The sequence below is a fragment of the Epinephelus lanceolatus genome, chromosome 13 (assembly GCF_041903045.1).
Source record: "Epinephelus lanceolatus isolate andai-2023 chromosome 13, ASM4190304v1, whole genome shotgun sequence".
In the NCBI taxonomy this organism is placed as follows: domain Eukaryota; kingdom Metazoa; phylum Chordata; class Actinopteri; order Perciformes; family Serranidae; genus Epinephelus; species Epinephelus lanceolatus.
This window is the reverse complement of record NC_135746.1, coordinates 40,634,018-40,646,613: the sequence shown is the minus strand read 5'-3', so window position 1 is coordinate 40,646,613 and position 12,596 is coordinate 40,634,018. Positions and strand designations below refer to the sequence as shown.

The 12,596-nt window shown below is 42.4% G+C and overlaps 1 protein-coding gene across 4 annotated transcripts in view; it reads left to right on the top strand.

Moving 5' to 3' along the window:
• Window positions 1-9,879, top strand: part of disp1 (dispatched homolog 1 (Drosophila)) — a 154,272-nt gene extending 144,393 nt beyond the window's left edge. For all 4 annotated transcript variants that reach the window (XM_078174107.1, XM_033648467.2, XM_078174106.1 and 1 more), the window contains 4 exons: window positions 2,757-2,854; window positions 2,994-4,583; window positions 6,752-7,015; window positions 7,439-9,879. In XM_078174107.1, the coding sequence (XP_078030233.1) occupies window positions 2,757-2,854; window positions 2,994-4,583; window positions 6,752-7,015; window positions 7,439-9,256 (3,770 nt within the window). In that variant the 3' untranslated portion in view covers window positions 9,257-9,879. The remainder of the gene's footprint in view (window positions 1-2,756; window positions 2,855-2,993; window positions 4,584-6,751; window positions 7,016-7,438) is intronic.
• Window positions 9,880-12,596: the final 2,717 nt, after the last annotated feature.

Genomic DNA, 12,596 nt, shown 5'->3' with positions numbered 1-12,596 from the left:
ACTGGTCCAAAGTGATGTACCAGAATACTAATGGACCTGATAAATTTGATCTAAGAACTGATTGAACTTGATCATTTTTAAAACATATTTACCCAACCAGTTTTGCCCAAGATATAAGAGACCTGACCTGATGCATGTCCGAGAGGAGAGAAACCTGAGACCCAGATGGGTTGGGTTTTGGGTCTGTCGTCCATTTTATGGACCCAACAAGCGCTGTAATAACAAATGCTGCTTGTCTTCTTTTGCTAAAAACTTTTTTTCATGTCAGATACAACATACTGTTCTTACCAGTCTTATAGGTATATGTTTAATAATGTTTCAGATGTAACACCCGCTGTTGATTGTGGGTTAGATTGCAACACAAATGTTAATGTTTAAGTTTTTGTCAATATGGCCATGCTACACATTATTAGATGGTCAATCATTACTTTATTATGCAGAAACCATGAGTACCAAAGTATAATTCATTCAGATGTACCAGCATGGTAAACCAGACAGATGGTGAAAAAAAAATGGTGAAGAGTCCCTACCTTGGAAGTAGGTCAGTCCTAATAGGCCATATATCCATTCTGCAATTATTCATATTCCTTTACTCTGAAAGGGTGCACCAATCAAAAGAATCCTAATGGTTTTTCATTAAAAATAACCCATATTGTTTGTATTGATTGTTTTCTAATAGATAGCCAGTTGCTGACCTTAGTTAAAGATTGCAGGTATGAAGGCATTGTTATTTCTCACCATGGGCCTGTGGAATTGCAAATAGACTTCCCAAAGAAAGGTACTCAGCCCCCATGGCATTTTAATAATGCCTCTCATGCTGATGAGGCATTTGTTAATTGTGTCAATACACAAATTGATATTTTTTTTGTCCATAAATGATACTCCAGATGTTAGCAAATCCACTCTCTGGGAATCGCTTAAAGGTTTTTTAAAGAGGAGAGATAATTTCATACACCTCCTGGAAGGGCAGGACTAGGGAAACATGTCTCAAGGATCTCGCTGACTTAATTAAGCAATTGGTCAATAAATACTGATATGCTCCCACTCCTGAACTTTTCAAGGAGAGGTCGACTCTTCCGACAGAGTTTGACTTGATGACCACCCGCCATACGCAACAGAAACTCCTACAGTCTCGCTCTGGCCCAACAGATTAGACAGCCCATGGCCTCTACTGTGATTACAAGCATTTGTAAACATGATGGTCACATCTCTAACAATAAGCAGTAAATAAATGATGAGTTTAAAAGATTTTATCAGAGCATAAATTTACCTCAAGTAAGTGAATCATTCATGGAGCAATTTGAAAAACCTCAGTCTATAGAATAAACCAGAGCAGCCCTTTAAAATATGCAAAATGCAAAATGACCTGATGGATTCACAGTTGAATTTTTCAAGAGGTTTGGGGACAAGCTCCAATTTTGCGCTCTGTTTTTAATGAATCCTTTGTCAAAGTCCACCCTCCTCCAGCCTCTATTTTTGTCCTACTGAAAAAGGACAAGGATCCCCTTAGCTGTTGGTCATTTTGTCCTATATTGCTAATTACTGTAATATTGTGAACTATTGGCTTAAATCTTAGCCCATTGCTTGGGGCCCACCCTTCCTTCTATAATTTCTCCGGACCAATCTGATTTCATACAAGATCACCTCTCTCCTTAATATTTGTCGCCTTTTAAATATGTATTCCGTACACCCCAATCAACCATTACCTGAAGTAATAATCTCTTTGGATACTGAAAAAGCATTTGATAGGGTTGAGTGGGGCTACCTGTTTCAGTGTCCAGAGATTTGGATTTGGTCCAAAATTCACATCATGGGTAAAATTGCTATATAAGTCCCCAACATCATCAGTGCGTACCAACAACATTAATTCCCAGTATTTTCTGTTACAACATGGCACATGGTAATGGTGTCCAATTTCCCCTCTTCTTCTACTTAGGATTTTGCAAAAAGAGACGGAAATCACCTGATGATTATATATATAGATGCTAGGGTACTTTTTTTGTATTTGGGAGCTGTTTAAATGCGCAATTACTAATTTGTCATATCTTCAAGAATATCGTTATTGCAAAAATACCCTGAAATATCGTGGTATTATTTTAGGGCCATATCATCCACCCTTAGTGTCCTCCTTGGAACTGAGCTGATTGTATAGATCTTCTGTGCTGCCGGGGCAAAGATGTGTGTGAAGCAGCCATGTTATCACAGACATGGATGTAAACTGTAGCTGCAACTTGATGGGTTCGGTGAGGCATACAACCTCAAGGCAGTAATTCCAGTTTTCACCACACTTTGGTTCTTGTAATCTGATCCTAAGTCTGCCTAAATATCATGCAAGTTACACACACAGCTCTCATGCATTTCTCTCATGATAACTACTGATCACAAGTCTTCTCGGATGCACATGGGTATTACACATAATGATGAAAAGACTCAGGACCCGCAATAATAGAAGGGGACCTAACCTGGACTTAGCTGAACATTATTTAAAGTGGACCCAAATCTGTATGGGTCCTGGCTCTGGTCTTGGGTCCAAGGGTCCTGCCAGACTGGTGAAAAATTTCAGGATTTATTCTTTTCATTATGATGTATTTTGAGTGGAATTAAAAGAAAAAGTCTTTAGAAAAGAAAAGTCTTTCAGCTGCAGGATCTTTGTCAGTGGGATGGTAGAACTGTCTTTGTCTCATATTTTCCAACTTTTATTAATTCAGGAACGATGGTGTTCTCATCTAAGTGATAAACTTCTTTTCTTTCTGCAGGTGACAGTTACTCTAGACTGGTGTTCACATCAGCTGAGGGGAAGAGCCTGTGGAGTATTCAGGCCATCAAATCCATGTGCAATCTGGACAACACAAGGGTGCGTATATACAACAGGGCAATTCTTGAGACTGGTAATGATACAGTTGTTGCATCTTTTAATTTAGTCAGAAGGTTTTTGGCTCTCATGCTTTTTTTGGTTATGTTTTCTTAATCTGTACATTTGTCTGTGTTTACAGGTCCGTTCCCATCGTGACTACTGGAGTCTTTGTCAGCGCACCAATGACGCCTCCTGCTGCCCCAGCTGGACACTTGGTAACTACATTGCTGTCCTCACTAACAGGTCGTCCTGCCAGAAGATCACAGAGCGTGATGTATCGCACACGCTCAAGATCCTGCGCTCATGTGCAAAGTACTACCACAATGGCACACTGGGACCCGACTGCTGGGACATGGCCTTGCGACGGAAAGACCAGCTGAAGTGCGCCAGTGTGCCCCGGAAGTGCACCAAGTACAATGCTGTCTACCAGATCCTTCACTTCCTGGTAGACAAGGACTTCCTCAGTCCCAAGAGCCTGGAGTTTCCTCCACCTGTGCTCAAATACAGCATGCTCTTCTCCCCCACAGAGAAAGGAGAGTCTATGATGAACATTTACTTGGACAATTTTGAGAACTGGAACTCTTCAGACGGCATCACCACAGTCACAGGGATCGAGTTTGGCATCAAACATGACCTCTTTCAGGACTACCTCCTCACAGACACGGTGTATCCAGCAATAGCCATAGTGATCGTCCTGCTGGTCATGTGTGTGTACACACGCTCAGTTTTCATCACTCTGATGACAATAATAGCCATCATCAGCTCACTCATTGTGTCTTACTTTCTTTACCGAATGGTCTTCAACTTTGAGTTCTTCCCCTTCATGAACCTCACGGCCCTCATCATCCTAGTCGGCATTGGTGCGGACGATGCCTTCGTGCTTTGTGATGTGTGGAACTACACCAAGTTTGACAAGCCACATGCTGAGCTGGCAGAGACGGTTGGTGTGACCTTACAGCATGCCGCCCTGTCTATGTTCGTCACCAGCTTCACAACTGCTGCAGCTTTTTACGCCAATTACGTCAGCAACATCACTGCCATACGCTGTTTTGGTGTCTACGCGGGTACTGCCATACTGGTAAACTATATTCTCATGGTGACATGGCTTCCAGCTGTGGTGGTGCTACACGAACGCTACCTGCCTAATATGTTTCCCTGCACCAAGCCTCCACACCAGCAGAGAGGTTATTGTACCCGCATGTTCTGGGCAGGTCTTTGTCAGAAGGCCAACAAATGCCTGTTTACTGTGTCTGAGGCATCCAGGATCTTCTTTGAGAAGGTCCTGCCTTGCATCGTCATTAAACTGCGCTACCTCTGGCTCTTCTGGTTCCTCGCCATCACTGTGGGCGGGGCCTATGTGGTTTGTGTCAATCCTAAGATGAAGCTCCCGTCTCTGGAGCTGGCGGAGTTTCAGGTGTTCCGATCCTCGCACCCATTTGAGCGCTACGACGCAGAGTACAAGAAACTGTTCATGTTTGAGAGGGTTCATCATGGCGAGGACCTGCACATGCCTATCACCATTATCTGGGGCGTGACACCTGTGGATAATGGGGACCCCCTGAACCCCAAGAACAAGGGAAAACTAATGCTGGATAACAGCTTCAATATCGCCAGTCCAGCATCTCAGCTGTGGATCCTCAGCTTCTGCCAGAAACTGAGAAATCAGAGCTTTGTCTTTCAGTCTGAGGAGCAGGACTTCACCAGCTGCTTCATCGAGACATTCAAACAGGTCAGTACTGTGTATTACATGTGTGTAATATACGGTAGTGTTGCACTGTTTACCAAACTTTAGGTGTATTTTTATTAGGGGTGTAAATCACCAGTTTCATCACGACACGGTAGTATATTGATTCTTTGGACAATGATACAATATTTTCCGATATTACAAATTCTACTACAATAGGATTCGATATGGTTCAGGGGTCTGCGATCGATATTAGGTGATATTAAATGCCCAATAAACACAGTCTGTTGCAAAAGACGCTGCCACCCCTCTCTTTTTTACTTTTGGCCATAAAAGATAAAAACAACACATAAATAATAAGTGCAGTTAATAAGTGCAGTAAAGTTCACTTTAAACTGACTCCAGTGACACAAATAAAAAGCAAATGGGATAAGTTAACCATCAGGGCTTTCTTTCAGAGAGACCTTTCTGGAAGAAATCTCATTTTAACCCAAACCATCATCTTTTTCATAAAACTTCAGGAATATCTGGCTTAAAGCCCTGAAGGAAAACTCCTCCAAACAGCCATAAAACACAGATTAACAACAAGATCATTCAACAAAAGTACAAAATTCAGCTGAGTAATAACTGCCAAGGTCCATGGACAAAACAATTGTTTTTTGCTGATCATCCATCATTAGCTTTATCATGTTTACACTGCATTAAAGGGATAGTGCACCCAAACATGAAAATTCAGCCATTATCTACTCACCCTCATGCCGATGGAGGATCAGGTGAAGTTTTAGAGTCCTCACAACACTTGCGAAGATCCAAGGGGAGAGGGGGTAGCAAGACAACTCTACTTAATGGAGGTTTATGGCGCCCCAGATTCAAACATCCAAAAACACATAATTGAAACCACAAAATAATATAATACTCCCCCCCCCCCCCCCCCCCCGAAATTACTGAAGATAACAGAATTAGAATTATAGGGCCCTTAAAAGAGGTCAACAAAACTAGACGTTATCTCAACAAACAGACCTAACAGAAGGAAACACTAGGGCAACATATACGCTGGCTGATTAGACCAAATTAAACACAAACAGGAGAACTTACATAGACAATAACTAAAACTAACACTAAGAAACCCCTAATCCCCCCATGATGTCACAGCTCTTGGTTTGGTGCATGGGATGGCCCTCTGCATAAAACCAGGCTCCGCCCTTAGCCCCATCTTTTGCCCAACTCCAACCAGGAAGTGACCTCAGGTAACTCAAAGACAAAGAGGAATGAATTAATAACTTACAAAAACAAATAGCAACAAAACAAAAGCAAATAGCAAAATGACAAACCTATGTAAACTAAATGTGCATGCTTCATGTAGAAATAATTAATAATCATTTTAAACTAAACAAACTGATGTTGGAAGTATTGTAGGTCACTGCAAATTAAAGGTAACTGAACATGTGGTAATGGTGTGGTAGAAACCATGCAACCTTTTTTTATGTGAGCACAGCCATCACAGTCTAATAGGATGATAAAGTGATGATATTTCATATCCAAAAGGTCAAAGGTCAACTTCACTGTGACATCATAATGTTCTGCAAAAACATCTCTGGCAGTTATTTGACATCATAACTCAGCAACAGAAGGGGAGACATTTGGTCAGATACTGAATTAGTGACTCTAATCTTGGGTGTCCACTTTGAAACTGTGCTGATTGTATAGATCTTCTGTGCTGTCGGGAGGACAATGGGTGTGAAGCATCCATGTTTTCACAGACATGGATGTGAATTGTAAGACAAACATGACTGGTTTGCAGATGCATACAACCACAAATTGGTAATTCTAGTTTGTTTTGGAACTATTCATAGAATAATACCTGAACATTGTAAAAGGACGTCTACAATACATGATATGTTAACTATTTATTACCTATTTTCCCTGATATATATGAAATTATAATCAAATATGTAAGATTTCATTGTAGATGTATTGTGTACACTCTGATAAGCAACTGCCTTTAAACATAATGAGTATCAAATCACCTCAATTGTCTCAATTTCGAGTATAGTTTCAGTATGGAGAATCATGATACTAAACCTGGTACTGGTATTACAGTCCATATTTTGGCATTGTGACAACACTTTGAAAAGTGTCACTGAACAGCACAAAGTTAAAACTATAAGTGTCACTGGATATACTCAACTGTAATCTCTTTCTTATTTGAACAGTGGATGGAGAACCAGGACTGCGAGGAGGCTTCAGTTTACCCCTGCTGCAGCCAGTCCACCTTCCCCTACAAGCAGGAAGTCTTTGAGCTGTGCATCAAGCGAGCCATTATGGAGCTGGATCGCAGTACAAACTACCATCTAGACAGCAAGACCCCTGGACCTCGATTCGACATCAATGACACCATCAGAGCCATAGTGTTAGAGTTCCAGAGTACTTACCTCTTCACCCTGGCCTATGAGAAGATGTACCAGTTCTATCGTGAGGTTGGACCAACTTAGTCTTTATTTGCTGTCACTTAATGTGGGGATGCATGATAATATCAGCACATCAATGGTACGACGATATTGGTTTCAAAATGAACCAACCCAACATGCTTTTTCTGATTTTGCACAATGAATGAATATTGCATACAGCAAAAAGTATTGTATTTCATGACTCCATCTGCTAGTGGGCCATCACAACAAGAGCATGCATAATATGAATTTAATTCCACTACAGAAGAGACTTGATGATGCTTACAATTAGGTGAGGAAAAAAGAGGATATATATCGATATCAGTTATCAGCCAATTGAGTTGTTACATATCAGCAAAAAATCCAATATTGTGCATCCCTAAATTCATGTATAAGGTCAGTTCAGTATCTGCTTTGACGCTATTGACATTAATGACTGTGGTTCTGTTACAGGTGGATGCCTGGATCACTGAGGAGTTACGGTACGCTCCAGCAGGCCTCAGCCACGGCTGGTTCATCAGCAACCTGGAGTTCTACGACCTCCAGGACAGTCTGTCAGATGGCACTCTGGTTGCCATGGCACTGTCAGTGGCTGTAGCTTTCAGCGTTATGTTGCTGACTACCTGGAATGTCATCATCAGTCTGTACGCCATCCTGTCAATAGCCGGTACCATCTTTGTCACAGTGGGCTCCCTGGTGCTGCTTGGCTGGGAGCTCAATGTCCTTGAGTCCGTCACTATTTCAGTTGCAGTGGGGCTCTCTGTGGACTTCGCAGTCCACTATGGCGTGGCCTATCGGCTCGCCCCTGAGCCTGACCGCGAGGGGAAGGTGATTTTCTCCCTCAGCCGCATGGGCTCTGCCATCGCCATGGCAGCACTAACCACCTTTGTTGCCGGGGCAATGATGATGCCCTCAACTGTATTAGCCTACACCCAGTTGGGCACATTCATGATGCTGATCATGTGCATCAGCTGGGCCTTTGCTACCTTCTTCTTTCAGTGCATGTGTCGCTGCCTTGGACCCCAGGGGACCTGCGGCCAGATACCCCTGCCCAAAAAGCTGCAGTGTCAGGTGTTTTCTGAGGTCACAGCCACGGGCCCCTCACCTCAAGGGAAAGGCTCTGGCCTGGGGAAGTATCAGCTGGACAGCAGGGGAGGGGAGGTGGAGCATTATGAATTGGAGCCTTTGGCCTCCAGTCAGAAAACTGAAGAGAAGCCCAGAGAGGGGCAGGAGGTGTGTGCTCAGCTTTACAATGGCATCCCCCCTCACCACCACACTGCTCCTTATTCACACATCCATTACAAGAGCAAAACTGAGACAGGCAGGAGTGGCCCTGAGAATGGCCTCGTAGCTGCACTGAGCACACCGTCCAGGTGCCAGTACTCTCAAAACACTAACTGCACATGTGGGGACTCTTCTTCTCCTCACCACCTGTCTCAGCAGTGGAACCCCCACCCCTGTGTTCAGCCTCCCCAGGACTCTCCCTCCTGCGCTCCCACCCCTCAGCTCTTCCCACTCTCAGGAAGCCAACAAAATGCAGCCCTGTTACCTACAAACCTGGAACCAGTCTACACACACATGGAGTGCCGTATGCACTACGTACACTGTCCCCCTGCCCATTTCCACCATTGCTCCCAAGGGAGAATAGTGGCCCCCAGGCACGGACGTGCCCACAGCTGCCATCTCAGGAAGTATTGTGTCCACACAGCAAGCCTGCAGGCTGCTTCAGCCAAAGAACAGAGATCTACAGCTCTGAGCCAGGACACCGGCCCTGCTCCCGGCTCAGAGCCTGTGGGGCAGGAGGATGACCACAGACATGAAACAAGGCCCTCAAGCCCTGACAGTGGCCAAGATGTCAGCACCCCAACCCTGACACAAGCTCAGACACAATGCCCCTCCCCCTTACTGGGCTCACCACACACAACCAGTCAGGAAAGACACAAGGGAAGGGACAGTGACCATTGTTGTGGTGACAACCACATGTCCACCACAACCACAGTTACAACACAGATGGAACCTTGTTGTAAAATCCCTGGCAACCAGGAGAAGCTGAAAAGTATTCCCGTCAAACGGGAGGAAAGTGTCAAAAAGTGCAAGCAGAACTCAAAAAGACAGCGGGCGTCCTCTGCCTCTCCAAAGAAACTCTACTGTTTTAACAGGGCATTGAAGGTGAAGTGCAGTTCAGCTTCAGAGTTTAACATGCCAAAAACTGAAACCAGCGTGCCTCCTATTGCAATAAACACCAATCCCTCTTCTGAAAGCTTATGTTGATGATACATTGATATTTTAACAAAATTCACAACAAATAGAAATTCACAACAAATAAATGTTCATAAATGTTCAAAAAAAAAGGAATGACACATCTCTGCAATCAATGTTTGCGATGTGTTTGCTGACCAAGTGCCTCAGTGTGTTTAAATATATTTAATTTATAAAACAGCACGGACCCACGCAATCTCATCTGTTTACATGTTTCTTTTTGGACTTACCAGGTCTCCATGTGCCATATTCTGTGTTAGATTTTACAGGGAACACTCACTATTGTTAAAGCAATATCATTATGGGAAATTCATTTTATTTCACAAAAACACCTCCATGAAATCTAACTAACAGCAGTGTTAAATATACTCATACTGCAGCCATTTGCACCAACATGAAATGGTATAGTATATAATGTGATATTGTGTGTAATTATCAATATATGTCGTCAGATATGATCACATCAACCATAACAAACGTGCCACATTTTACAAGGTGATAAAAAGTTGTTGCTTGACACTTCTTGTATTTGTGGGAGGCAGTGGTAAATTCAGTGTGTTCTTGTGTTCAAGTCACCACACGCTGCCTCAGATAAAAGATGTACTGTATGATTAAAGTGTCTTTTTTTTTTATCACTTTTGTCCCGCTGTCTCCTATTGTCTGCTCTTCCTGTTTTCAGTATATTGTACGCAGACCATAAAATGAGACAAGGCTCTGTTCAAAGCAGAGGGTATATCTTTAATCATAACAGTGTACACCTGTTTGATTGTCTCATAACTGCTGGCGCCTTTACTGCTATCTGTTCCATCTGGCCTGAGGTCATTGAGTGGATTTAAACTGGGCTGGCCCGCCTGCTCTTTACGTTCGTGTACACTTGATTTACACCAGAATAACACATTTTATTAGTGGTTGTGATACAGATCTCATCTTCTCAGAGTCCACCTACGGCATTTCTAAGTGTTTAGAAATGGGTTTGGCAACTGCATAAAAAGATGAAACTGTAATTATAAACTCATTTGAGGAGCCGGGTTAATAGAAAGATAAACAGCTTTGTGTTGTGTGCTGCATTACACGCATCAACTGGAAGAAGTGCTCTTCACTGTTAGGCCTGCCGAGGCAGACTGCTTTAATTACAGGGAGATGACTCTCTGGCACTCGGCAAACAACTCAGCTGCCATCGGCAGTGGTTTTAGTTGTCTAACAAATATATATTTTGAATGAGTTATTCTTTTGTAATATTTCCAGGGCAACACTGGAGCAAAATCTGCTGACTGTTGGGCCTGGTTTCTCTTTAAAACAGGACCTGTTTATGACTGCTGTTGTATACATCAGCCTTCTATAAACTATTGGGAGGATATTAAAGGAGCGCAGATGCTTTTCACATTCAGCGTTAGAGCATCTTTAATCAATATGTTTACAATAACAATTGGCTAAATGAGAAAGCATGAAAAATGAGCCTTGTAGGAAAGAACTATGAATGGATAAAGAGTCTGGACAGTGTAGGTGGGGCCCCGTCTATTCTTTTGAAAGTTGCTAAGTGGTGCGTGAAACCCAAAAAGTTCAATTGCGGCGTATAAAATTACCTGGATGATCGGTGAACTGTGCGGCCCATAGAGCAGGTGTACTTCTGCCACCTGAATTAGCTACTTCAGTTATCACTTACTTGAACGGGAATAAAATAATGAAATTGTGAGGCTCTCCTAGAGTTTTCGAATATTATCGGACTGAATGGCTCAAATTCTGATACAGAAACGAGTCATTTTACGAGGGTTGTGACACTCAAAAAATGTATCCACTGATGTACAGAGGTCTCTTTCATTATGTAAGTCTATGGGAAAAAGTTTTTTTTTTTGCCCAATGGTATCATGTGACAGGCCCGGAAGTTGGAATTCCACTGTTTGGCCCATAGACTGTATATAAAGATGGATGACATCACAGCTCCTGAGAAGTGAAGCCAAAACACCTGGATTGCCCCCTGGTGGAGTGCTGCAGTATAGATAATAAACCCCACCCGCTCCATCTACAGAGATGGTACATTGGCCAAACTAAAAATTGAAAGTACAACTCTCAAACAAATTTTTCCCGAATAATGTTTCTGCCATTTAAGGTAGTTTTTAATCACCCTGTATGTTCAAGTGTTTGTTTTTCTGATAAGTTTGTTTATGATTAGTTATTTGATGCTATAAAAAGGGGATTTGACATCATGAGTGAAAGCTGTGTGCCAGTCGGTGTGCTTGCATTCAATGGCGATGCTCGTAATTCGTTGAATGGGTGTTTGGGCAGGAACTCAAGGCCACAGAAATTGCTAATGCAGACTCTGGTTCCAAATGATCATCAGAGTGAGATGCAGTGGCCGTATCTCGGATATTTTGGCTTTATTTTTGTACAGTGAGAGGAACTCCTGACACAATTGTTGTGATGTGCTTATTTTTTTAAGCTAGCACAAGATAGGGGTACCTTTTTAAACTAGAAAATAGATGCCATCCATTGTCGCCATAGCTTGTAGGGAATGGGGCTAAATTATTCTCTAAATTTGAGCTAAATTTAGGTGAACAAACAACCAGCTTGTCCTTTTTCAAAAGGGTTTCTTTAACTCTCACCTCAACATATCTGAACGAGAATGGGTTCCATGGGGACCCACGAGTCTGCACTAAACTTGAGAAGGCTTGTTCCCAATGTTTTGTTTCCTACAATCAATGTACCCCTTAGTTTTAAAGCTGTATTTCTTACTTTTATAGTAAAAGGCCTGCCAGCCTGCTTGAAGAACAATTATTGGCCTAACAAAGATACACATTAACTGTTGTGGAACTGTAACTGTAAAATAAGAAACAAAGTTTATCAGTTTGTGATTTCTGAAGTCTCACTGACATAGTTTGCAACTAACCAGTATACTTTAAAAGCATAATAGAATTCCTGAAATTCAGTTATGACTTTTGGTTTTGGTGTAAGATTTTCAGTGGCCCCATCTGGCCTCCCCAGTGACAAATTTCTGGGGGTGCCCCCTGCTATATGGAGCTTTATGGCATCTTTCAGCGTGTTTGGTTTTTGGGTTGCTGCTTAAATGTTTGGGTCTTATAACTGTCACAGCAATATTTTGTGACACACCAAGCTGTTTTCTACTAAAATCATCATCTCCGCCCACACATAAACCAAGCTTAGGCCACAATGTCAGTGCTGATTAATATGTGCCGCTGTAGCTAGGAGCAAGTTAGCTAGCTAGTGAATGCTTACCTTAGCTAGCAAGCTAACGTTAGCATTGTCTCACATTGTTGTTCGCCGTACTAAATCATTAAAGACCCAACAAACATTAGTAATGGCTTCTATTATTAGTATTCTGTTATAGGATAGAGCT